This window comes from Ambystoma mexicanum, chromosome 5p, assembly GCF_040938575.1.
Source record: "Ambystoma mexicanum isolate Mex_15411 chromosome 5p, UKY_AmexF1_1, whole genome shotgun sequence".
Taxonomy (NCBI): Eukaryota; Metazoa; Chordata; class Amphibia; order Caudata; family Ambystomatidae; genus Ambystoma; species Ambystoma mexicanum.
The window spans coordinates 158,847,718-158,874,950 of NC_090930.1; the positions used below are offsets into that span (position 1 = coordinate 158,847,718).

General features: G+C 43.0%; 1 protein-coding gene across 1 annotated transcript in view; it reads left to right on the forward strand.

The window, feature by feature from the left end:
• SLC16A2 (solute carrier family 16 member 2) overlaps positions 1-27,233 on the forward strand; it is an 803,764-nt gene that overhangs the window by 587,608 nt on the left and 188,923 nt on the right. Inside the window, exon 3 of the mRNA XM_069612570.1 lies at positions 7,749-8,196. Within this exon, the coding sequence (XP_069468671.1) occupies positions 7,749-8,196 (448 nt within the window). The remainder of the gene's footprint in view (positions 1-7,748; positions 8,197-27,233) is intronic.

The window sequence follows — 27,233 nt, forward strand, 5'->3', positions numbered from 1 at the left end:
AGATATAATGTTGATCTCCCATTCATTCCGCTGGGTCATACTCAAGCATCTACGGGCATTCATGCAGGCAGGCAGCCAATCAGGCACACGAGGTATTCAGGCCATTCACTTCTCTCCAGACACTCACAACAAGTTATGTGTATTGGGACAAGTACCGAGCCATTCAACACTCCAAGCTGCATTCACATCGGTTTCGGGCAGGGCTGTCTCAACCATTGTGTCAAACACCAGATACTAAACAGTCACAACATCGAATGTATATTCGTCACACACTCCATTCACCCAGGTCCCACCCACAGGCGTACCCACAACATACAGTCGTTGAGAAGGCTCCAGCCAGTCTGGTCGGCACTTCCCCACACTACCATATATGGAACTTCCACCTAGCAGCCAGTCAGGGGGAAGGGACAGAGGCAGGGCTTCCCGGGACTTCGAGAAGATAAGGTAACTGGTGATGGAAGGAAGAGGCCATGGGGGCCATTTTGTCTTCATCAGGAATCTACTGATTCCAATGACAGGGCCTGGGCATCCCAAAATGGAGGACACTCAGGGCACCAGTCATTTCAGCACAGAGCTGCCACCAGCCCATACCCTGCTCTGTGGGTCACACACAGGTGCCCAAAAACATACACTAAGGGCACAGGGTTGTACCCCTACCCATGCGTGCCATAAGGGTATCCCACGGGTCTGTTCACCAAACCATAGGAGAGAGAGCTGCACCGCCAGGAGTCCCACATGAACTCCTGCGCAGAAAACACGACAGAAAATACGATAAAAACAGCAAAGGACAAGGATACGGAGGCCCTGTCCCTCCAATGTATTTCCAGCATCACAAGGATATATTCTCCACGGAAAGAGCCTTTGTAACCAATATTGATGGCTCGTTACCCTCATCATCAGGCTTAAAAAGAGACAAGACGGATTATACAGTTGATGACACGTGGGTACAATCAAACAAACCAAAATCGTTGAGTGGTGTCATCCAGCAAAGCAATAGCCATTGTGGGCCGAAATGAAATAAATATGCTGATGATCAACAAATGACAAACAGGGTAGACCAAAGGAATCTCTCTTCCAAGCCATTTGCAATCCCACAGGTTTGGTTGAGACAGCTCGATCTAAAAGAAGGATGGAGAGTTCTAAATCGAGGAACAATCCTCACCTTAGTCAGGAAAATTCCAGACTTATATTTATTTTCCACACAGGATATCAACCACATACGCTTCCCCTATGAAGAAGTAACGCATATAGTGGAAATTGCCCTAAAGACAAATATGGGGGTGCAAGCAATGCTAAACTCTGACATAGACTTTAACAACATCCGTCCTCTCCATGACACTGAAACAGCGCTGATAGACCTTAAGACACAAATTGAAGAATTAAAGGATAATGGAAAAATAACTCTGCTACTCCTACTGGACTTGTTGGTAGCGTTCGACTTGGTGGACCATGCAGTGTTATGCAACCACCTCCCATCTGCCGCCAACTTCACCAAAGATGCTATAGCTTGGGCCCAATCCTTCTTAGCTAACCGGACCATGAGAGTCTTCTTTACTTCAGCCTCGGCCGACCCTATCAAAATCACCTGCGGGGTCCCACAAGGTTCCGCCGTCTCCCCTACCATGTATAATATCTTCTCCAAGCCTCTGTTCGACAAGTTGGACAGACTGGGTGTCACCTACACTAACTATGCAGATGACACACAGATCCTCATGCCCCCTTCGGGCAACTTGGAGGCAGACTCAGCCCTGGTGAACAAAATATACACCCTCATTCAGGCATGGATGGCATCCCATGGCCTCTGCCTAAATGACGAAAAAACTGAGTTACTAATCTTAGGCTCTGAAGCTAATATCCAAAAACTCAGCCCAAACTACACATCCTTTAACATTGATAACAACCCTATCAAGGTGATGTCAATTCCCTCGCCTCATCCACAACGTATACTTGCAAACTCATCAGAGCTGCCAGACCATACCTTTCGAGAGCGAGCCGCACCACACTTGCCAATGCTCTTATCATGTCAAGATTAGATTATTGTAATGCCCTGTACTCAGGAGCCAACAAATACATTACAGACAAAATTCAAAGACTACAGAATAACGCCCTGAGGGCAGCATTGAACATCCCGTACAGAGAGCATATTATCGAATTTAGGAAAGAGGTTAACTGGCTGAAAATAACAGACAGAATTCTCCTTAAAACAGCATCCCTCACCTCGAAATGCCTGAATAACTTAGCACCTCCATACCTAATGGATAATACACTAGGAGAACAGCTAACCGTCCTACGAGATCTGCCAACTCATCTATGTTGAAGATTCCCAGGTTCAAACGCTCGACAGCAGGAGGAACCAGCTTCCCTGTTAAAGCTGCACAATGCTGGAACAAATTACAAGTTGACCTGAGACTAGAACAACCCTACCCTAAATTCAGACATAAGATACTCAATTGGCTACACACCAATGATACCTGACGACTTGCACCTCTACCTCTCCGGCCCTTCGCAAAACCCCTGCTCTGCCAAACTACACTGTACTTTGGTTAACCATGCACGCATGGCTGTCTGCTTTGTCATATTTGTATGCACTATGGATACACGATGGCGTTGACATGTAAGGTTGTACATACATATGTGTATATGTATGTGTGCATAGACTGACACTCATGTGAATGTTTCCTTGACTTACTAAGACCATTGCTATGTACGTGATGTATCGTGTATATTGTATTTTGCTCCGATTGCAAGCACTGCTCTATGTATTGCTACCTTTGCACTGTAACTAAGCTTTAAGATTTCTTGTTTCTGTTGCGCCCGTCTACCCACGGGCTTGGTGCGCATTACCAAATAAATAAACAAACAAACAAACAAACATGGGTACAGTGGTGTCAGATGCCCTCCCTAGGTTTGATAGGGGGCAAAATGAGAGGAAAGGAAAAGATGAGTTTAATAGAAACTGTGGCAATCTTAATACTTCACAGAACCAAAAGGAGGAAAAGGGGGGAAGCGTAAATGGGGGTGAGAATGAGTCCTGTGGAAATGGTAAGTCTAGAATCTGGTCACTTCTCACAGAAATCATGTCAGAAATCAGGTCTTTCTGAAAATGAATGATCGGGATGATTTACTTTAGTTGAGGAGTGTGTAAAAGTAAATAGCTGGAATACTCGAGGATCTAGCTCTTTCAGAAATGATAACATTAGTAGTTTCTTATTCTTAAATCATGATTTGATACTCCTCCAGGAGACCTGGCTGCAGCTTAATATAAAAATAGATGGTTTCAGAATTTTTGAACAAGTGGCAGTGTGCCCGAATCGGGATAGACCATCAGGGGTTTGATGAACGCTGTACGGAACTCCCTGGTGGTAAACTCTGACTGCATCTGTTCAACAAGCCCTGGCATATTGTCGGTTAGAATAAGCTTGAAGGGGGTAAGCCAGTTCATGGTCTGGTAGTAATACATTTATATTGGACCCTGGTAAAAGTGTTCTGCCTGTTTTCCTGGAGGATCTATCCACCCTGCAAACCGAGGTTTACATCAAATCAGGCTATGCCCTAGTTCTGTTAGCAGGTGATTTAAATGTCGATCTTATTTTGATTTTTAATAAGGCATATGAGGCCTCTCCCAGGAGACATGGTGAGAGATGGGTTCGATTTTTCTCAGATTGGAACCTACAAATCATGAATGGGAATATGGAGGGAGATCTAAAACCAGCAGTAACTTGGTGGAATGGCAAAACGATATCAACCATTGATTATTTGGTGGCTTTCCCTGGGGTCTTCCAACTATGTGGAAACTTGAGAGTTGATGAACGGAGTACGAGTGATCATTGCCTGTTACGGGCAACCTTCTTATTTGAATCAAACAAGAGGAAAGAAACCTTTCCAGAAAAGATAGCTGTTAACATAAAAAGAAATCGAGTGGTACTATTCACACGTGATGGTTCCACTCTGAATGCTAGATTGGGGGACATAATCCAATCTAAGGGGAGAATCATGATGAAAGGTCTTTTAAGCCCAGGGAGTTTCATGGAATTTCTTTGAGATTTAGGTACACCCAGACCTAAACGAAGTTCCCCGTTTGGCAAACACCTACATAATTTTGATGAAGAGAATTGTTTGCGGAAAAAAGCTTTAAGAAAGGAGGTCTGTTACCTTAAGTACAGTGGATTATCTGAAATGACTCAAATAAATGCACAATGCATATCGAAATTCGTCTCTACAGGAAAGGCAGAGTATGATAGAGACGGTAATGCCGGACAGTGCAAAAAGCATTTGCCGTTAATAATCTCCCAGGACCACTCCCAAAGTTCAAGTGAGGCTAATGTTGTGGTGGAACATGTTGATAATTTAAAGACTAGACCCCCTGGGAACATAGGCTGGGAACTCCAGATAGATGTGGAACTGATTGAAGGATTAATAAATCATGCCTCTAGGTCGCAAGCAGCTGGTCCGAATGGATTAGTGAACCTTATCCTAAAGAAAAACACTGAAACCAAGGCAAATATTTTGCACAATGTGTTCAAGAATATTTTGATAACGAGAGGATTGCTCCCTTCTATAAGAAGTGCGATAGGTCTGACCCGATGATCTATCGCCCTATCACCCTTCTGGATGCAGACAGCAAAGTCTTCTCTGGTTTAATTCTGAAAGAGCTGGAGGACTGGGCAGAACACATTGGTATTCTATATAAGCATCATATAGGCTTTAGGAAAGGGCTTTCAACAGCTCTAAATGGTCTTGTAATGAGAATAATCAATGACAAAGTGGGGAAGAAAGGCTCATTGTCCATTCATGCAGCATGGATCGATCTTTCCAAAGCATTTGACTCTGTGAATAGGGGAAGATTATGGTCAAAATTAAGAGGTTGGGGAATACCGGAGGGTCTGCTGGTAATAATCATATACCTACATGATGATACTACCACACAGGTTACACTGGATCTGCATGGGCATCTATCCTCAGAGATTTCGAACAATAGAAGTGTGAGGCAGGGGTGCATATTAGACCCCTGTCTCTTTAATTTATATCTTGCAGTTCTGGCCGAAGACTGGCCTCTACTAGCATTGGCTAGCACCACAATAGGAGCTTGTAGGATAAACTGGCTATGCAGATGATATAGTTTTACTAGACTATACTCCTGTAGGGCTGCAGCATAGGATTACAGCTTTTGAGAAACATGCAGACCAGAATGATCTAATAGTAAACCCTGATTAAACTACTGTTATGACCTTTAGCAAACCACAAATAAAATCCAAGATTCAGCTGGAAGCTAAATAATCAACTGCTACCAGTGACAAAGAAACTCAAATATTTGGGCCTACAAATTAGATCCTTTCCGTCATTAAAGGAGTTGGAAACTTATTTGGAGGGCAAAATCTTCCAACTGACTTGCCAAATGAAGAAGATCCTAAGTACGTATTGTAGAGTCCCACTATTGCCATTTTAACATTTTATAAGGGGAAGGTTATTCCGGTTATTTTATATGGTTTGGAATAGAATCTCTGGACACGGAAGCGTAACTGGTCTCGTTTAGATGAGCATTTATGGAAGACGGTACTTAGTCTACCAATAATCCTTCCCATTGCCCGGCTACGCTATGAGTTTGGCCTACAGTCATTACGAGCCTACTGGGATTGGAAGACTCAAGCCATGTACAGACCTGTGATGCTTCCGTATATGATATGATATGATAGGTTAATTATAACGTGCTTAATACCCAGAGGTTTCTAAACATCGACCCGGGGATCAAACCTGTGTTGCTTCATGTCGTCTTGCTTCCATGGCAAGCACGTTGCCTCTGAGCTATACTCCTGGGACTCATTGTATAAGAACTCATTACATTAAAAAATTAAAGAGCACTTAGTTCAAAACAAGTGTACTTTCCTGACGTGTCTAAAATTAGATGCTTGTTGAATTCTTGAATCCTGTGACCAATCTGAGAGAAGGCAGAGAATACAGACAAAGTAAAGCATTCCCTGATGGGAACAGACTGGATATTGACATGGTCGGCTTTCATCGAAATGAAATCCTTTACATCATCCCAGATCAATAATAAACCTAGTGCTCCATCTTACCAAACTTGCGAAGATTCAATGGAGATCGGAACTCTTGAGATTCTGCGTAGATCTTACAGTTACAAGAGAAGAGGAGAGGGTTCATCAGAAAATGGAACCTCAAGGGGAAGGTGTGCCCCAAGACCTTAAACATCTACTAATTTCATGTGGGTCAACAGGATCTCTCAGACACAGATTCTTTGCTCGTTTGTACATCAGATGGAATGGCTTGGATCAGAAGAGTTCTGCCGGAAATGACACTTTTTTGTCACTTGACCTGCTAAGAGTCTTAAATGAACTGAACTTGATAAAACTATATGCACATTAATTCTGGTCGGGATAGACATTTATGAGATTGATGCCATGTACAGCTTCCATTGCACTCGCTCTCTTGTCTGTTTTGTATGTTATATATTTAACTGAATTAATTATGTGTTTGATGGTATTCTTTTGTTTTTACATTTTTTGTATAATGAAATGTTGTGCATATATCGAATTGTGAAAAGTCATATTTTTTTACTACAACACAAATAAATAAAAAATAAAAAGCTTATGTCTTTGTCCCTTTAAACAGGACATTGGCCCTCATTACGAGGTTTGAGGAAACGCATTTAGCGGCATGGTTGCCTCCTTACCGCATACCGGGCCCGGGTTCCTCAAATGAGGACTTACCGGGCCATGCCAACCTTGGCAGACCCGGTAATTCCTCGTCCGAGGAACCCGGACCCGGTCCATCCCTATTCGAGCCCCCATATGGCTCAATGGGAATGGGGAAGGAGCTAATAACGGGCCCGTTGTTAGCTCCCTGGTCTCCTCGCGGGACCCGGTAAGGACGCCAGGCGTCCCTTGCGGGTCCCGCGAGGAGACCTCGTAATAGGGCGGAATGGGTTTACCGGCACCGGCACCATTACTGGTGCCGGTAAACCCATTCCGCCAACCTCATAATGAATGCCAATGTATTTATTTCCAGTGTAATAACCCAGCCCTCAGATTGTGCATGGTTTCCGGTTTGGCTGTAGTCACATTATTAGCCTAACCACTGCCTTCATCACCTCACCTTGCTGCAACATGGGTGGCTCTTATGCTGATAGTAGGAAAGCGGAAGAGTGTTTCACGCCTCATTGGTAGACATGCAATTCTCAGGGATAGGGGAAGGGTTCTGCGTTTCCAATATCAATTGTGGCGAGGGTAATATTCACAGGTTAGTTGGCTAAGAAACCCTTTGGACACACTGGCTCTCTAGTTCCTTACCATCCTTGATATATAGTCTACCTGATTGCCATTAGCAATCCTGAAAAGAAATTACTCTGCTTTTATCCGGCAATGTATAAAGACTCCTAACTTGTCTAGATTGTAGTTTATTCTTGTTGCTAAACATGGTTAATTCCTGAAAGGATCCTTTAGTAAACGCTAGAACCCCATCTCTTATAACACAATACTGCTTCGCCAATAATCGGCACCAATAATGATTGTAAGTTGACCGTTGGCTGGGTGATATCTAGTTGGACTTCGGATCCTATTGTGGCACTGTTCACTAGATAGCCCTTTTCCCCAATACATTACAAATATCGCTGTTTGTTTAAGAATAATCATAAATCCTGCTTGACTTTGATGTTGCAGCTTGATTGACTGAATCACGCACTTATGTGTGTACCTAGAGATGCCATTCACACTTGAATCTTTTGTCTCCGACAGGTCTCTTGAGGTTCGATATTTTACGTATGGAATCCTTTTTGGATGTGGATGTTCCTTTGCCTTTCAGCCCTCCCTGGTGATCCTTGGCCATTACTTTAGACGGCGCTTGGGCCTGGTGAATGGCATAGTGGCCGGCGGAAGCTGCCTATTCACGATGACCCTCCCTTTCTTCATGAAGAGCATCGGGCAAGCCATCGGGCTTGCCCACACCTTCCAGATCCTGAGTGTCTTCATGTTCATCCAGGTCCTTTTATCGCTGACCTTCAAGCCTATCATGCCGGCATCTTTTGGACATGGTGGCGAAACTGAGAAGGCGACCAAGAGCAAATGCCTCGCCTACACTCGGAACTATTTCAACCTGAGAGTGTTCCGGCAGAAGACCTATCGGGTTTGGGCATTTGGGATTGCTACTGTGGTCCTTGGGTACTTTGTACCCTATATTCACCTGGTAAGAATATTCTGTATGTGTAAATGTATCTTCATGATTCATTTAGCTTTTGTCTTGCTCATTGAAATAGCCGTCATAGACTTAAGACTACTGGCGCTATGCAAAGTTATATGTAATTAATGTATTTATTTATTTTTTTGTGTGTGAGGAGCCTATTTTTTTGGGTTCCTTTCCAGGTGGACCTCAGCGCCCTTTCCTTAATGATTGCTGACTGACAAGTCACGGTCGCATGACTGTGTAACAACGGAGTTTCCTTGGCTCCCTTACTCCGTTTGAATTCAGGATACAACAAACTATGTTACTTATACTAGTGTCATGCGCCCTTGTCGTGGAGAAAAAAATAAAAAATCACAATGCCTCTTATTCTCCAAATTGTAAGCTTTGAGCTTTTAATTGTACATGAAATCAAGGTGTGCCCTTTGTGATTACACGTGTTTCGACATCTGCGTCTTTTTCAAATCAGGGCAAATCAAGTTGCATTAACACAATTGGTATTGTCATTGCAAAATGAAAAAATGAATGCATAATAGTTGTATACACATCCCAAATAAAACATAACAATTACATACATGCATGTTAAGGGATGGCCGTTGAGGGAGGGGAAAAAGGTGGAATTGTTAGGGATGGTTGACAAAGAGAAATTGCAACAGATAATGAAAATAAAAGTAAAAAAGAAAGACATGAGAAAGTCATTAATGAATGATGTCCCGTTGCACTTTTCAAAAACTTTTCAATACTTACCCAAAAAAAGGGGGTGGTGTGTTTCTTCTTACCTAGTAAGGTTGATTCAAGGTTCATGAGTTGGTAGTTTAGGTTAAATAGTCATGGGTTAAATCCCTAAAATAAAAACATCATGTGGCCCATTAATGAGCTGCCTTGCTTACAATTAGTGAGGTGCACTTTACCAGTGAATAGAGCGAGCTATAGATTGTCTAAAGAATATAATAATATAATTTCCCGGGCGACTTTAATTTTGAACTCAATGTTGTGAACCTACTAACTGGGCTAATCTGTTGGAGTTCATTTGTGAAAAAGTGCGTTAGACCGGGTCTTCATATAAATCAACCATGGTCATGCAAATTGTATTTGCACGCCATGTGTGCGGGTGTTTAACATAGCTACTTGAAACTAACGTTGCGCTAGCACTCGTGCTTATCAGTCTTATCGGGGGTTAGAAGACTTTGGGAGACTAACAAGAGCAAGAGCCAGAGAAGCAGTGAAAAAGAACAAGTGAAAGAATCATCAACTCAAACCCGAGGAAACATCACTACTAAACAAAGGATTTATTTTTGCACCAACCACAAACTTCAACAATACAGAAGTACATATAGATTTATTCAAATTTGTGAGAAAGTTGAAATTAAAGAAATATTTTGAAACACTCAAATTAAGGTACACCATACCAAGGAACCACCGGTACAGGAAAGTGTGATAACTATTGAAGATTTGGCCAATATAAATGCACTTAGATCTTTACAAGAAACAGAAGAAAGACCAATTCATGAAACATTGCATGAGCTTCAAATACAACAAACAAGCCTTTCCGCAAAGGAACTCAAACCCAAATCTAAGTTTACGCCACAGCTCATGCCAGATAATTTAGTTGACACCTTTTATAAAACAGTTACAATGGATCTAAATGACTACAATGACGCTAAATTCTCAAACAGATTCAAATTGAAATATCAATATGATAACCTAACAAGGATGGAAAGAAAAGCCCTTTTTCAACTCAAAAAAGATCATAATTTGGTAATCAAAGGAGCTGACAAAGGAGGAAAAATAGTAGTAATGGACAGAGTGGACTATGTAAAAATGGCAATGAACCATTTGAACACACCGCATTGCTATATCAAACTGAAAACAAATCCAAAATTGGAGATACTATTAGAACTGAAAGAAGCGATCACAATGTGGCACAGACAAGGACTCATCACCGATGAAGAAAAATACTTTTTGGAACTCAAACAACCCATATTACCAACAGTATATTTTTTACCCAAAATACACAAAGAATATGCAAAGATTCCAGAAGGAAGACCCATTCTAGGTGGAATAGGTTGGGCAACCATGAACATGGCACATTACATTGACAACATCTTAAGACCCATGGCGATCAAAACCAAATCCTATTTGAGAGATACTACTGAGACAATAAACAAATTAGCAATGATAGAATGGCAGCAAGGTTATCGTTTGGCCACCTGGGACGTACGTTCCCTGGTGTCCGGACATTTCGTCGAAAGTCATTTCATCAAAAGATATTTGGTCGACGTAATTTGGTCGAAAACCAAATGGTCGAATTTTTTTTAATTTATATATATATATATATTTTAGGTTGTAGTTTAGGGAAAGAAAGTTGTATTTTTTTAAAAAAGGGGGTTGGGGGGACCCCCCAAAAAAAAATAGTGACAATAAAAAATAAAATAAATTCGACCATTTGGTTTTCGACCAAATGGTTTCGACCAAATGTCCTGTCGGCTAATTTTTTTCAACGAAATGTCTGGTAACCACGTTCCCTATATACATCAATCAGACACGACACCGCCATAGAAACTATGGACTATACATTTTCAAAGCAAACTGCATCCAATTACCAATCTGTAAGTATGTTGAAAGAAATGCTTTTATTGACATTACAAAACAATGTATTCATTTTCAATGGCCAATTTTTCAAGCAGACACAAGGGGTGGCAATGGGGATTAAATACGCCCCAGCCCTTGCCAATCTGACGATGGCAAGGTACAAAGATAAACACATTTATGAATACTATGGATGCGGTACATAGATGATGTACTTATCATTTGGAAAGGGGAGGAGGGATCCCTTGAGGATTTCAAACGGAGAGCAAATCAGAACACAATGGGGATAGAATTCACAGGAACTGTCAGCACTAACGAAATACATTTCTTAGATTTGAAGATTCATGTGGAAGATAACCATCTTAAAACCAAAACCTTCAGGACAAGCACGGCGGCAAATTCTACTTTATTCTCCACAAGCTGCCATGTCAATTCCGTGATCAGGAATATACCAAAGGGAGAGCTCGTAGAAACTGTTCTGAACAAAGCTCGTAGAAACTGTTCTGAACAAAGCAGTTTTGAAGATGAATGCAAACTACTGACCAGCAGATTCAAAACAAGAGGCTATGGAAACAAAACAATAGCACAAGCTAGGGATAAGGCCTCCAAAATCAATAGGACGATTACCCTCAAGACAACAAAACCCATACAAGATGAAAGACAAGAAATCAGCTTCATTACCAGTTACTGTGCAGACAACAAAGTATTGAGAAAGATTTTAAGGAAGAATTGGCATTTGTTGCAATTGGACGAAAATGTGGGGAAGTACATAGGAGACAATCCCACATTAACCTATAGACGAGCCAAAACCATGAAAAATATTTTAAGCCCTTCACTGCTTCCAGAAGAGGAAAAAGAAACCCCAACTACATGGCTCCCGCCATTACCAACAGGGTTTTGGAAATGCGGGACATGTACAATGTGCAAACATGCTTTAAATAATACAGCGATCTTCAAAGACAAACATGACATAACTCACTAGATAGTGGATCAGATTAACTGTGGAAGCAAGTTTGTGGTCTATGCAATAATCTGCTGTTGTGAAGAAATCTACATAGGCAGTACCATTAGGGAACTCAGGATAAGAATAAGGGAACACTTATCCAACATCGGAAGTCAAGATACCAACTTACCTTTAGCCCAACATTGGCAAAGAAAACACCAATTAGTTGATAAAAAACAATTGAAATTTATTGGACTTAAAAAAGTGACCCTGGGACCAAGAGGAGGAGACCTTGAAATCAAATTGAGGCAAGAAGAAGCGAAACTAATCTGCACATTTCGTGCAGTGGAAAGAGGCTTGAACTCAGACCATGAGATGGCCTCATTTCTTTAATAACAAATGAAAGAACAAACTTTGTACAAAAAGTTAGCAAGAATTGGTCAACAATTGATTTTTCCATCTGTAATTTCTAACATTTATTTAGACGGAGGCTAATATGTTACAAAAGCATGCTTTATATACTGGGTTTGAACTTGTTTTACTTTTTTACAGACAACCTTAAGCTATGTATGCCTCATATTATTGAGAAGTGCTCATAGACACATACCAGGTTTTGTACCATTTGCAGTCAGACTTAAGTCTTTGTAACACTAAACACAGGTTAATGAAGAAACCCGCCCTGCGCAAAAAAAACCCCAAAAAAACATATGCCCACTCCATTCAAGCTACAATATTTTTAGATGGGCATCCGCCATAAAATGTATTAAGGGAGCACGACTCCCACGATGTACAATCATGTTTTTCCCAAAATATGGCCACGACATTAGAAACTACAAAAGGACTACCACAGATGCTTAGGCATCCACTTTGATTTTTGCATTTTTAACATTTAATACCAAAATTGGTAATAATATACAACATGAAATATATATTTGTAGTTCAAGATAAATTGTAGTGTCCGAACATGTAATTTAATTGGAAACGTTAATAAATTGTGATTCGATCCAGACAGCAATTTACAATTGCTTTCTAATTTTCTAAATTCATCTAACACATAAGGAAGCCCTTAACCACATATGTAATATTAGCATTCTAATACTAAAAATAAACGAACTAGACGAACGTAGTTAAAACAAAGGTAGGACTTAGCCGACCAGTTACCATGGCCACAATAATAACAGAAACACGGCACAGAGCGAACGGGGACTCTTTGATACGGAACACGCTTACACAGGTAAGTGTGCTGGAGGAGCTCCCGCAGGGGGGCTTATTTCACATAATGCTACCGCACGTGTTAAACACGTGTTGGCACGATCGACAATGTTTAATGTTTAAGACCGATAAGCACGAGTGCTAGCGTAACGTTAGTTTCAAGTAGCTATGTTAAACACTTGCACACATGGCGTGCAAACACAATTTGCATGACCATGGTTGATTTATATGAAGACCCGGTCTAACGCTGTTTTTCACAAATGAACTCCAACAGATTAGCCCAGTTAGTAGGTTCACAACATTGAGTTCAAAATTAAAGTCGCCCGGGAAATTATATTATTATATTCTTTAAACAATCTATAGCTCGCTCTATTCACTGGTAAAGTGCACTTCACTAATTGTAAGCAAGGCAGCTCATTAATGGGCCACATGATGTTTTTATTTTAGGGATTTAACCCATGACTATTTGACCTAAACTACCAACTCAGGAACCTTGAATCAATCTTATTAGGTAAGAAGAGACACACCACCCCCTTTTTTTGGGTTGATTAAGTATTGAAAAGGTTTTGAAAAGTGCAACGGGACATCATTCATTAATGACTTTCTCATGTCTTTCTTTTTTACTTTTATTTTCATTATCTGTTGCATTTTCTCTTTGTCAACCATCCCTAACAATCCCACCTTTTTCCCCTCCCTCAACGGTCATCCTTTAACATGCATGCATGCAATTGTTATGTTTTATTTGGAATGTGTATACAACTATTGTTCATTAGTTTTTTTGTTTTTGCAATGACAATACCAATTGTGTTAATGCAACTTGATTAGCCCTGATTTGAAAAAGACGCAGATGTCGAAACATGTGTAATCACAAAGGGCACGCCTTGATTTCATGTACAATTAAAAGCTCAAAGCTTACAATTTGGAGAATAAGAGGCATTGTGTGATCTTCTTTTTTTCTCCACGACAAGGGCGCATGACACTAGTATGAGTAACATAGTTTGTTGTATTTATTTATTTATTTATTTATGCATTTATAAAGCACACATAACCTAGAGGTATCTAGGCACAATTCTTGAGAATACATTGAGTTAACAGTGGGAACAGACATTACGTTAAGGTTAGAACAGCAGAGTAGATAGCTACAAATTCAGTATGTACAGTTTACATGTGCATCATAATTACAGTGGAGGGCTAACATGGAAGTGCATAGCGGTAGGTCTACATGTAACTTCAGGTAAATCGTGTGATTGTCGATGACAACAGTGGCACATTACCGCTCCTGTTTAAAAAGCCAGGTTGTCAAGCTTTTTCTAAAGGACCAGAAGGATGGTTCAGCTCTTAATGTCAATGGCAGAGTTTAGGTTTAGTTTATAGTTTTGCACAGTTAAAGATATGACAATTAAGGTGTTTAAAAACAGCAAAATAGTATAATGCAAATGTTTTCATCAACCATTTAAAGTTCTTCATCAGAGCCCATGAGGTGCTTCACTGGTTTGAGCTTTTCACGTTTTTGTTTGATAAGAAAGAGTCGCCATTCGCTATCTAAAGAAACACGCAAAATGTACACTGACAACTCCATAGCTATAAATACGACTTAGGTGGCCCTTTGCAGATACTGGCGCAATTAACATTATTACTATTATTCCATACGCTAAGCCACAGCAGTCCATGAGGACAATCTTGCGGGATGCCCATAGCTTCATTATGTTACTCATCTGTATCCACAAAGAGTTAATAGGTGACAGCTGTCATCACAGTACCCTGAAACCAAAAGGTGATGACTGGCAGGTTTTGAATCAATCTTAATCACTGGCACAGCTCTGGGCAACCCACCAGATCATCTTTTTTCAGCCTGCCAAGCCATTGAAGAATTAGAAAGACTATATGCAAATAAGGTTTGGTCCCACCCCTAAATAAAGGGCAGTGCAGCCCAAACTGCTATTGCACATCCCTTCTGCACATGATCACAAGCATCCCCAGACATGTTTCAGCCTCATTGGTAATCACCAGTGAGGAGTAGCTTGAGTCTCTAGGACCAGCAAGCTCTGGACCCATGTCTGGGCATACCCGTACCACTCGGGGTGACTTAAGTGAAACCAAAAGGTGATGGCTGGAAGGTTTTAAATCAATCATTCCCACAGGCGCAGCTATGGGCAACCCTCCAGACCATCGTTTTTCAGCCTGCTGAGCCATTACAAAAGGGGAAAGACCATATGCAAATCAGGCTTGGTCACACTCCAAAAGTGGCAGGGCATTCCTAGACGTGAGTTCCATGCTTGCCGGGCCTAGAGACCCAAGCTACACCTCACTGATGATGCCAATGAGGCCAACACATGTCGGGGGATGTTTGTGGTCTTGTGCAGAACGGATGTGACCTAGCACTTTGGGCTGGACTACTCCCTATGTGGTGGGGCCAAGCCAGATTTGCATATGATCTTTCCCCTTTCTGGAATGGCTTGGCAGGCAGAGGCATTGTTAGGGGGGCTGAGGGGGCAATAGCCCCGGATCATTTGGTTGTACCCCCAGATAGAAGCTCAGGAGCTACAACCAAAAGACTAGCTACCCCTGAGTCCGACAATCCTGTCATTAGTGTAGCCCAGGATCTTTTCCAGACCTAGCAACACCGCTGTTGGCAGGCAAAGAACGATGATCTGGGGGGCGGGGGGCTGGCCAGAGCAATGCCAGAGGTTAAGATTAATTACAAACATTCCAGTCATCACCTCTTTTTTGTTGCTATCACAGTGTCCCTATTTCGTATGTAATCATGTGGGTATTGTAACTTACATTTGGATTAGGGTCAGGTCAAACAAAGTTGTGATATAGAAAATACAGTAAAAGAGGGGCGACCGCGACTCCAGACTTTGGGGCGTGAAGACTATATGGTCAGCACAAAATATAGGGCCCCTGGTTGCAAGATTAATGATCCTAGAGTAGAAGTACAATAACATGAATCCACTGGTTATTTTTTTACTTATATGGAACAACTATGTTACTGACACAGTGAAACGCAGCATTGCACTATGTAACTTTATAGAAAGGGGGCTTCAATAGACTGGTCAGCATTACTCTAGCTCTACCACTACCAAATGGACAGGCAATCTCATCCAATGCATTGTTCCCATGCTGTTTACAGCGCAGAAATTGACAGCAGGGAAACCAGTGAAGGGGACACACATCCAATGCAGTCCAGGGGAAAGCATATCAATTCATGCTTTATGCATTCCATGGTCTCTCAGGTTGTTCAAGGGTCACCAGGTCTAATCTTTAAGCGTGAAATTCAATTCGTTTTTTCAAGATAGCCAAAAAAAATGTGTTTGGATACTGGGAAACTAAGTGGGAGATAGTTATGCCATCCATGGTTACCCTGAACACCTGGTGTAGTTGGTGCTCTCAGTGACCAAACCTGGAGACTCTTGTTCAAGAGTTTAGACGATTGATATGATACGGTAGGTTATTTATAACACACTTAATACCCAAAGGTATCTAAGCGCAGGCCTGAGGATCGAACCTGTGGTGCTCTGTGTCGTCTGGCTTCCAAGGCGAGCACATTGCCCCTGAGCTATCCTCCCGAGACTGTCACCCTCCTATTGTTGCCAGCCATGCTCTGCTCCCTTCCTGACAGTTTAATTCAAGTACACTGGCAGATCTTCTTAACACACAGCGAACATTGGCCTGCCCTGGGATTAACCAGTTATTTCAATCTCTCCCTTTCAGCGATGCCCCCATGGTACCCCGTAGCCACTGTATGACAGTGTGAGCACTTTACACAAATCTTACATATATATATATATATATATATATATATATATATACATATACATATATATATATATATATATATATATATATATATATATATATAATTCTCTATGAATGGTTGTGCATTTGGAACTGGCCATGTGCATGCACAGGCTTAACCTGATACCTGAAATAAATTCTGTGAGGCTCTTAAAATTCTGAGGTTGTCCCAAAGAGTTCATGGGTAGGAAAACTTTAATGTTAGGGCGTGTGTTGTGGAAAATCCAATGAACTCCAAGCGTAGTGTTCATGATGTACTCTGTGTTTAAACCATAATGCCATTTCTTTTTATCATAGACCAATTTTCCAGCTATAAAGATCTGTGACCATTTGTATGTTCCCACAATGCTCTTGGATTTTGGCCAAGCAGCTAGAAACATATGTTTTGTTATAAGAATTTATTGAGCGCACGTACGCCGAAGGCATCATGGCGCTAGAGGCAGCTAGCAGAAACCGAACAGGGAGGAGAGCCATTAGAATAATAATGTTTCCAATTTAGAAAGCAGAAATGATCAGCAGTGCTCCGCAGAGCATGCAGAAGTTTGTTCCAGGTATTAGCAGCTACAGTAGAAATGGCACGACCACCTAAACGAGCCAGCCTGTGACAGGGAACCACAAGAAGAAGGGCTGAATGAGAACGTAGGGGGCGGGGAGGTATGTAGTGGACACATTTGGCTTGAAGGTACTCAGCTCCAATACCGTAGAAAGCTCGGTGGACCATACACATAGATTTAAACATGACACGGGCCTCAATGGGGAGCCAGTACAGTTGCCTCAGTAGCGGGGACATATGAGTGCCGAAGGACAGGCGGAGGATAGATCTGGCAGCTGCATTTTGAAGGAGCTGCAGACGTTTATTTAAATAAAGAGGTTGGCCCAGATAGAGTGAGTTACAGTAGTGCAAGCTACTCAATACCAAGGCAGCCACCACAGGGGCTTGGCAGGCCGTCAGAATAAAGGGGAGTACCTTGCGTAAGTTCCGAAGTTTGAAATGGCCAGCCTTGCAAACTGCCGCCACCTGTTCTTCCAAGGCCAGGGAAGCAGAGAGTCTAACCCCTATATTTCTGACCGATGATACTGGCATGGGGAGAGAGCGTAGGGAGAGTGGCCAGAAGTCAGAGGTCCAGAACCGCTGGGAGGAGGATGTACCGACAACCAGTACCTCAGTCTTGCCAGCATTGAGCTTCAGCCAGTTGGATGACATCCAGCTGCCCAGATGCTCCAAGCATTTCCACAGACGGGCAGAAGTTTCCGGCTGAGTCAGGTCAAGCCGGACAATGTCGTCCGCGTAGGAATAGTAGCGGAAACCATGAGATTGAAGAAGAAGAAGAAGAAGGAGTCTAATGTAGATATTGAAAAGAATAGGGGAGAGTGCCGATCCCTGTGGAACCCCACAAACCAGGGAAACAGGAGAAGAACGGAAAGGAGGAAGAGAGACCGACTGGGAGCGGTCGGCAAGAAATGAGGTGAACCAGTCAAGGACATGACCGGCCAAGCCGGCGGCGGACAGTTGAGAGATCAGGGTGTGATGATCCACTGTGTCGAAAGCCACCGATAAATCTAGAAGCAGGACGGCTCCGACACTGCCCTGGTCCACCAAGTGTAACACGTCGTCAAGAATGGAATTACGAACGGATTCCGTGCCCCGACCGGGACGAAAACCAGATTGAAAAGCATCAAAGAACTGAGAAGACTCAAGGAATTTAGACAACAGAGGAGCGACCAGTGCTTCCATAACTTTCATCATACAGGGCAGGAGGAAGATAGGTTGGTAGTTAGATAATACTGTAGGATCCAAGGAGGCCTTTTTCAATAAGGGAATGACTAAGGCATGTTTACGAGAAGGCGGAATGACGCCTGTGGCAAAGGAATGATTAACCGCAGAAAAAATGTAGGTGATCATGTCGGCAGATAGTTCCTTTAGCAGAGCCAGGGGTATGGCGTCCGCTGGGGAGGCCGATTTAAGGTGCTGAATAGCAAGAAGGATGTCAGCATCAGAGAAATGGGGGAAGGAGGACCAGGCCCCTAAGGCGGGAGGAGGTTCAATATGTATCTTTCCAGAAGGGGAAGCATCAGCTTCAGCTTTAATGGTGTCTCTAATAGTGGATATCTTGTTTACAAAAAAGGAGAAGAGTGAATCGCATACATCCTGTGTAGGTGGCACTAGAGGACAAGCTGTCTCTGGAGTAGAGAGCGAATGTACCAGATCGAAAAGGACCTTAGGTTTGTTCAGAGCCTTCTCGACCATAAGACTGAAGTAGACTTTCTTAGCATTAACAATTTCTTTATGGTAGGAGATGAGATCGTTGCAAAAGGCAATTTTAGCTTCCTCAGAATAGGAGGAGCGCCATTTCCTTTCAGCCTGTCTGCACTAAAGTTTACTAGATTTGAGTCCTTTAGTGAACCAAGGTTCAGGGGGTCCACTTTTTTTGTTTACATGCTCTTACAGGAGCTAGCAAGCTGGTAGTTGCTAGGGGAGAAGCTTCTAAAGTGGCTAAAGAGCATATGTCAGTGAGGCTGCAATGCGCCTGCACAGACGCAACCACTTCATGGTTAGCTACCCCACGCCAGCTGCTTTTGCAGATGGCGAGCCTAGAGCGGCGGGGGAGATACCTTCATAGAGATAGAGAATGGAACAGTGAAATGGTCGGACCAGGCCAATGGAGTGGGAGGGGCCGTGTCAATTATGGTCTCAGGACCAAAGATGAAGTCTAAGATGTTACCCAGAGAGTGGGTGGGTTCAGTCACTCTCTGAGGGAGCCCAAGACCAGACATGGCAGCCAAAAAGTTAGCAACCTGCCCAATAGTGGGAGAATTAGAGGTCAAATTAAAGTCGCCAACGACCAGCATATTAGGAGCTTGTTGGCGCTATTTGTGTCCTACCCCTTTCTCATAGCTTTCTTTTGAAAGAGCACAATAATAGTGTATCAGACTGTCCATCTTTCAATGATAACCTATCAAAAAATCATTATACTGTTATTCTATGTTTTCATAATGTGCTTTTCATTAGAAATTAAAATTGTACAAGTTTAAAAAAGCCTTTTTACAATGTTAATACAATTCAAGAATGTGCTTTTTTAAATAGCGTTTTTTGTCGAACATACACCCTGTTCTGACTCTCAAAATGCCCTATGTTCTTGCAAAAGAGTCACGCTCATATTTAAACCAACAATCTGATCTTTTGCGAGCATCGGAGCGATGGTGCATAATGGCCACTGATGGGCTGGTAATGTTGCGGTACCCCTGCATTTGTTACAGTGTACGTCACTGATAGTTAATACAAAAAAAGTGAATAACGATTGCAATTATAGACCCTACCTCCTCTCATATGGCGAGTTCCCGTGCCCACAGCTCTTTTCAGGGTATGGTAGACATATACTGAGTCACAGACATTGCTAGAGACCGTACAAACCGGTGATGACACAGAGAACACGCAAAGTTAGAGTGTGACTGCCAAGGAGGAGTGCGCGTTAGAGGAGGGAGATATCTGAGGTAAGGGGCGGAGCCGGGAAAATATCAGGAGCGCGGTTTCCAGGTTCATCAATAAAGCCTATTTGTGATGCCGTCTGACAAACTAATGTTTGATTTGTCGTTTCCAAGGGTACTATCCTCATGCCCCAACTGATCAGAATTCAAAGTTTTTAGTAAATCAAGTGCACAGTCAAATTTTTAATTTTTCTCTCAATCTCTTTATTTTCCAATTTCCCAGTTAATTATTTCTCATTGAGGTTATTATTTCCCATAATGATTTATCTTATTAATGTTTGATTTGGGAATGGTAGTCTTCCTTCTCACGATAATTAGGCAGATGTTTCTAATGTAATAATGTTTTTACCTTCTGAAGTTTAACAAAAGTTGTGACATGTACAAAGGTAGTCCATGACTTGCATCGAGGGTTATCACACATTTTGGGCAGCCATAACCTTTGACCCCAGATATTGCTATTCTGAACGGGTCTCGTCGACCAGCCCCACCACACAGAAATAATACATTCAGACTATTGTTTATGTAGTTCTCAGTGCACTGAAACCTTAATACGCAATGCCGTACTGATGAAAATCTGACAACGCAAAGAAGAAAATGTACTTAGCCGTGGTCGAAGTGGTTGGGTAGCGATGCTCCTCTACTTTTGAAAAAAGGTTTTACTGTTTCTATACTTTTATTTTAAAAATAATCCATTCCGGAATGCTTTTGTTTTGAAATAAGTGTAGGAAGAAGTTGAAACTTGTGCTTCAGTGCAACTGCACTGAATATTCTCTTAAACAGCAGATGTGTTTGGGGGTTTGGATTTGGCTTGGGAGGGGGCGTGGCGATGGGTTTTGTGGGAAGCGGGGGCAGACCAGCAGAGAACCTAGTTCCACTACTTCTTTTCGTACACTTCGACCACTGCTATTTAGGGGAAAGTATTGTTGCTGTCTCATGCTGTCCTAATTGCGATGAACAGTCAATTAGGCATGCAACAAGTTTCTCCAGTTACAGGGAGACTGGGAGGCGGGCCTTAAAATGAATATTTACTCCGGCACTCGACAGACTGCTTCAGTGGCCTAGTTGCATGACTCACCGATTGTGTTTCTTGGCTGCAAAACCCCAAACCTATTTGCACATTTGAAAGGGACATGTGCTTACTGGCCTGTCCGGAACATTTGGTGAAATACTAGAAAGTGTTGCATCCCTTTGGCTGCAGTCCTTTGCTGTAGCACAGGCCAGTGAACAGGAGGTTGAGTGCAAAGGAAACCGCACTCATAAATCTAAGGCGATGCCTTCGAGCACACTGTGGTCTGCGCTTTAAGCAACCCAGTGAAGTCATTACAGCTGAGCCCACGATGACTAAGCCCCTCGCCACAAAGGAAAATATATTAAAGGCGCATGTGCGGGTCAGCAGCGTGCACGCCGACTGAGAGCCAAACAGTGAAGCAGACGGATCCCTTCCCCTCACTAGAACACCCTGATTCAAAATGGCCGCCATGTCGATGCTCTTCCACGTGGCCAGCCTTGAACAGAGCTTAATGTCGCCTTCGCTCTGGACCCATTTCACCACTCCCGTAGGACTGGCACTTTTCTGAAAGATTCTAAAAGCTCAGAACGATGATGCTTGAGTAATAAGTCTGAAGGCCACTCTTTGTATGTCTACCATCAACATAATTGCTCTAAAGTCGCAGTGTTGAGTGTTATTTTTCACAAACTGCTCGGTGACCATAGAGATAGATAAATTAAGATCAAGGGAAGATCGGTGACAGCAAAGCCAGTGTTGGGAAATCCAACCCGTTTGGTTTTTGTCAGGTGTTCATCGCATTGTACATTTACAGCCTTGAATTTTTCATTTGTGTCAGTCCCATAAAGAACAGGCCCGGTTCAATGAACATGCAAACGGAAGAGACAGTCATCGCATGACTAGAAAGTGGGCTGCGGGCGTCTCCTGGTTCATTGAATTCTTCTAACATTTAGAATCTGTGGCTGAGGCACCAAACCTTCAACCTACACAGCCTGCTACGAAGGCCCATAAGGGAGGATAGCTCAGGGGTAACGTACTCCCTGTGGAAGCAAGACAACAAGGAGCAGCACAGGTTCGAACCCTGGGTTTGCGCTTAACAGAGCGTAGGTTCCATGCATAACTCGCACTCTCCAACTAAGAGAACCCTCTGTTGTGTGATGTAGAAATGCCACATGGATATCCATTTGCGAGCTTAGGAGATGGCTGTTTGATCAGAACACACCAACATTCAGCTTTTTGCACCCAGACTCCTTACCTTCCATAGGTCAGACTTTCATTTCCTCCTCGCCTTCTCTTTCAACATTTCCATCCAAACAGGCTCCACACTCCCCAGTGTGAGGAAGGCAGGGAAAGAGGTCAGAGAGAACTAGGCTAAGAGAGACATACGGAAAGGAAAAGAACAGAAATGGTCAATAAAGTGAAACCGGCGAGTCTGATGAGAGAAAGCGAGACTGTTCCTGTGACTGTTAGACTGCGCCTAATAGATTGAGATACGGACTCGGACGAGGGCAAAGGAGAAAGATGATGGATGAATGAGAACAATGAAGGACTCAGAAGAAGAGGAAGACTGGGGTGAGGGAGAATGACATAGATGAAGATGAAGTAAGGGGAAGAAGGAGAAGGCCTAGAGCTAATGGATAGGACAAAGGAGAAGGACTAAGACACTGGAGAAGGCCTAAGGCTTAGGGCTAGGATGAAGGAAAAAGAAAGAGTCGGATGAATGACAAGGAATGAGATGAAGGAGAAGGACTAGGGCTAAGGACTAGGACAAACTCGAAGGTGCTGGTGATGAAGTTGAAGGACTTGGTTGAGAGAACCAGCATGAAGGAGAAGCACGAGGGTGAAAGAGAAGGCCTTGGATGAAAGAGTAGAATAGGATGAAGGAGTAGTGATATGATAAAGGACTAGAATGAAAGAGAAGGACTAGGATGAAAGCACTGGACTATGACAAAGCACTCAAATAAAGTACCAGGACTTCCTCTATGGACTAGGATGGAGGAGGAGGTCTAGGACACAGAACAAGGCTGAGGGAGAATGACTCGAATGAAGAAGTAGGACAAGGAACTAGGATGAAGAACAAGGATGATGGACGAAGTCTAGGATGAAAGACAAAGGCTGGGTCAGTGCTATATCAAAGGACTAGGACAAAGGGATAGGGTGAAGAAGAAAGACTATGATGAATAAGAATGACCAGGAGTAGGATGAAGGAAAGGCAAATGGGTTTGGGACAAGGGCTAAAGTGAAGGAGTAAAATGAAGGATTCGGATTAGGATATAGGACTAGAAGTAAGGGCTCGGTCAAATGACTAGGTTAAAGGAGAAACATTGGTATGGAGGACCAGGTTGGAGGAGAGGGCCACATGACAAAGGAGAGGAGAGAAGAACTAGGATGAAGGTTAAGAACTAAGATGAAGGACGAGAATTGGGATGAAGGACTAGCAGAAGGACTAGAACTATGATGAAAGACTATAACAGGGGACTCAGACAAAGAAGGACTGGGATTAAGGAAGTGACCTGGGAAAAGGACAAATGAAAAGCAGTAGGATTAAGGTACAGGAAATAGAGAAGTAGTAGGATGAAGGACTCTGATGAAGAGCTTGGATGACGGACTAGGGTAAAGGCGAAGTATTATTATATAGCAGAAGGACTAGGATGAAGGATTAAGGCAAAGAAGAAAAATGAAGAAGGGTTAGGAGGAAGGAGAAGGACTAGGTTTAATGACTAGGATGACAATGACAGATTTAAACAAGGATTAGGATGAAGGAGAACGATTAGGATGAAGAGGAAAGAGAAAGAAGAAGGACTTGAAAGAAGGAGAAGACTAGGATGAAGGAGAAGAGGAAATAAGAAGGGCTAGTATTTTTTGTATTGTTTGCTATTTTATTTGCATTTATACAGCTTCACACCAAAGCGCGTAATAATCATTTCTTAAAACGGTACACATCAAATGATAAAATGACACAGTGACCAACAATTACAGGGAATGAAGATGAGCCTTAAAGGCAGACCGCGAGAGAGGGCACGAGAGCGAGGGAGAGATGGAGTGCATTCCAGTGAAGAGGGGCCAAGAGAAGGAAGGAACGAAAGCGGAATTGGACATAAGGACATCGGGGAACAGACAGAAGGAATTGACACTGGGCGCAGATTGATCATGTGGGGAAATAAAATGAGCGCATGGAAGAAAGGCAAGGGGGCAAGATTATGTATAGACTTAAAGACAAGACATAGGAAACGTAAATTGAGCCGAGAGTGAAAAGATAGCCATTGAAGTGAAGACAAAGCTGAAGGGATGGAATGCTACGGGGGAAGTGAAAAAGGAAGACAAACTGAAGAGTTATAAATAGATTTTAGGGGGCTTAGGCGGGAGATAGGAAGACCAAAGAAGAGACAGGAGCAATAGAGAGATAAGAGAAAATAATTGAGGAGATTAATAACGTGGAGGCATGGAAAGGGAAAAAAGGCTGGGCTTTGTGGATGTTAAGCAAATGAACCCTGCAAGAGCGAGAAAGAGATGAGATCTTTGTGGAGGAAGAGAGAGAGGGATTAAGGTAGACGCCTAGATTTCAGGAGAGGTGGGAAGCAAAGAGGGATGAAAATGGATTGTAGCTGGGTGCAGAGGATGAGGGATGCTTGAGGCAGGAAAGAAGGAGACCTCTGTCTTGGAGGAATTAAGAATGAGGTAATGGTCTGACATCCAAGACTGGATAGCCAGAAGGCAGGAGCTATGCATAGAGGAGGAGAATGCAGAACCAGATAGGAAAAGCTGGGTGTTATCAGTATAGCGATGATGAGACAGACCCAAGGCAAGGGGACAGGTGTAGAGGGAGAAAGGAAACAGGCCCAGGACTGAGCCTTGAAGGACACCATGATCGAAGAAGAGGGTGGGGGAAGATTTGCCACCCCAAGAAACACGATAGGTATGATCAGAGAGGTAGGACTGGAGCCAGCGCAGGACAGCCCCATAACACCCAAGAGAGGAGAGAGAAGAAAGAAGAGAGTGGTCTACAGTTTGAAATGCTGCTGACAATTCAAGAAGGATCAGGACGTTTTGCATAACGTGCGGAAAGGAATGATTCACGGACAGAGAGGAGAGCATTCTCAGTGGAATGACATGGACAAAAACCAGATTGAAAGCAGGGAAGGATAGCGTGAGCGGTGATAAAGGAAGAAAGTTGACTAGCATGAAGAAAGCAGACTAAGGCAAAGGACTAGGATGAAGGACTGGGATGAATTGCTAGGATTAAGGAGAAGGATAAAGGCTACAAACTAGGAAGAAGAAGGATGAAAGCGAAGGACTAGAAGTAATGCCTAAGACAAAAGATATGGATGAAAGATTAGAACTTCAATGAAGGAGAGGGAGTAATGAGAATTACTTTTTTTTTTTAAAGTTTCTTTTATTTAAATTGCACAGTTGAACACATTAAACATCATCAGAACAATTCACAGTAATTTAGATGGTATATGCCACGACATGTACAGACATTGCATAGTGAGCAATTATCACATTTCACTTTCACTGCTGGCAGTTTCGGTTCTGTCACTTAAATATCAGCGAAAGTCGCCCCCAGATGTCACGTGGCCCGTTGGTACTAGGTAGTAGGCTGGAGTAAGTTTCCTCCTGCTCATTCGCCCACGCCATATTGTGTATCCAATTATCTATCGTGGGAGGATTTCCCATCTTCCATCGCTTCAAAATGGCACTCTTGGCCAAGAGGAGTCCAATACTTACAGGTTTACATTTCAGAGTGTTCATTTTGAGTATACACCCCAACACACCCGTAGTTTGATCCCAATTCACAGGTTGCTCTGCCATGACATCCAGTGCCTCACAGACCCCAGACCAATATACAGAGAGTTTCCCACATGACCACAGCATATGTTTCAAGTCTGCATCTGTCTCTCCACACCTAGGACATTTTCCTGTGTGTGTTAGATACATTCTCTTCAATCGTGCAGAGGTGAAGTGTACCCTGTTTATTATTTTAAAGTGTTTTAACCTAAATCTAGAATTGAAGGACACTTGTTTCGTGAGGCTAAGTGTGTCCACTGCGTGTCTGAGAACTCGACCCCCAGGTCAGTGGAGTAACTTTGCTGAAAATGTTGGGGGGGACATGACATCCGAAGAAAAGGTGCCCCAAACAAATGAATGGGGACAAAATAGTGTGCCATGAAAGTTGGGGGGACAAACACCCCTGTCCCCCCCAAAATTACGCCCATGCCCCAGGTCTCTCTCCCACTCCCCTTTAATAACCAGCAGTTGTACCACCCTCGTTTTGAGGGACACTTTATAGAGTCGTGAGGTGGGTTTTTTGGCCACCCCTGCAGAGGTTATATAGTTAAGACAAGGGTCGGACTTTGGTTGGGGAACCCTTCCCACCTTGCAGCCACTGCCGCCCTCAGTCTGAGATATTGCAATTTACGGAGCAGAGTGTCAGCCACCTGGAGTCTGACCTCTTCCAATGTTCTAAATGTACCCTCGTGATATAGATCCCTGAACTGTATGACACCAGCCTCCTCCCAGTACGTAGATATTTCAGTGTCCATTGTGAGGGCCAGGTAGGGGGCATTCCAGATCGGCATGTGGGGGCTACACAGTACCGTGCCACTGGGATGTTGCATGAACTTTGCCCATGCCTGCTGCGTGGCTAGTCTCGGATTCAGGTGGTCCCCGTTCCCAGTGTTCAAGCTGCTATCCCATGTAGTAGTATGGCTCTAGGTTTCCCCTGCAGCTCTAACTCAGTAAAAGAGGTACGCGACGCCCCCGAGACCCAGTGCATGGCATATTGGACTTGGGCCAGCAAATAGTATATCTCAAAATCGGGAGCAGAGAGACCTCCCCTCACATATGTCTGCATGAGACGACACCAGCTGGGCCTCACGTTGCCCTTCCACATGAAGGCAAAGCAGGCAGCGGAGATTGTCTTAAAAAAGGATCTACCAGGCCACAACGGTAACGTCCTGAAGAGTTAAAACATTTTGGGTATTATTATCATCTTTACCAAAGCTGCTG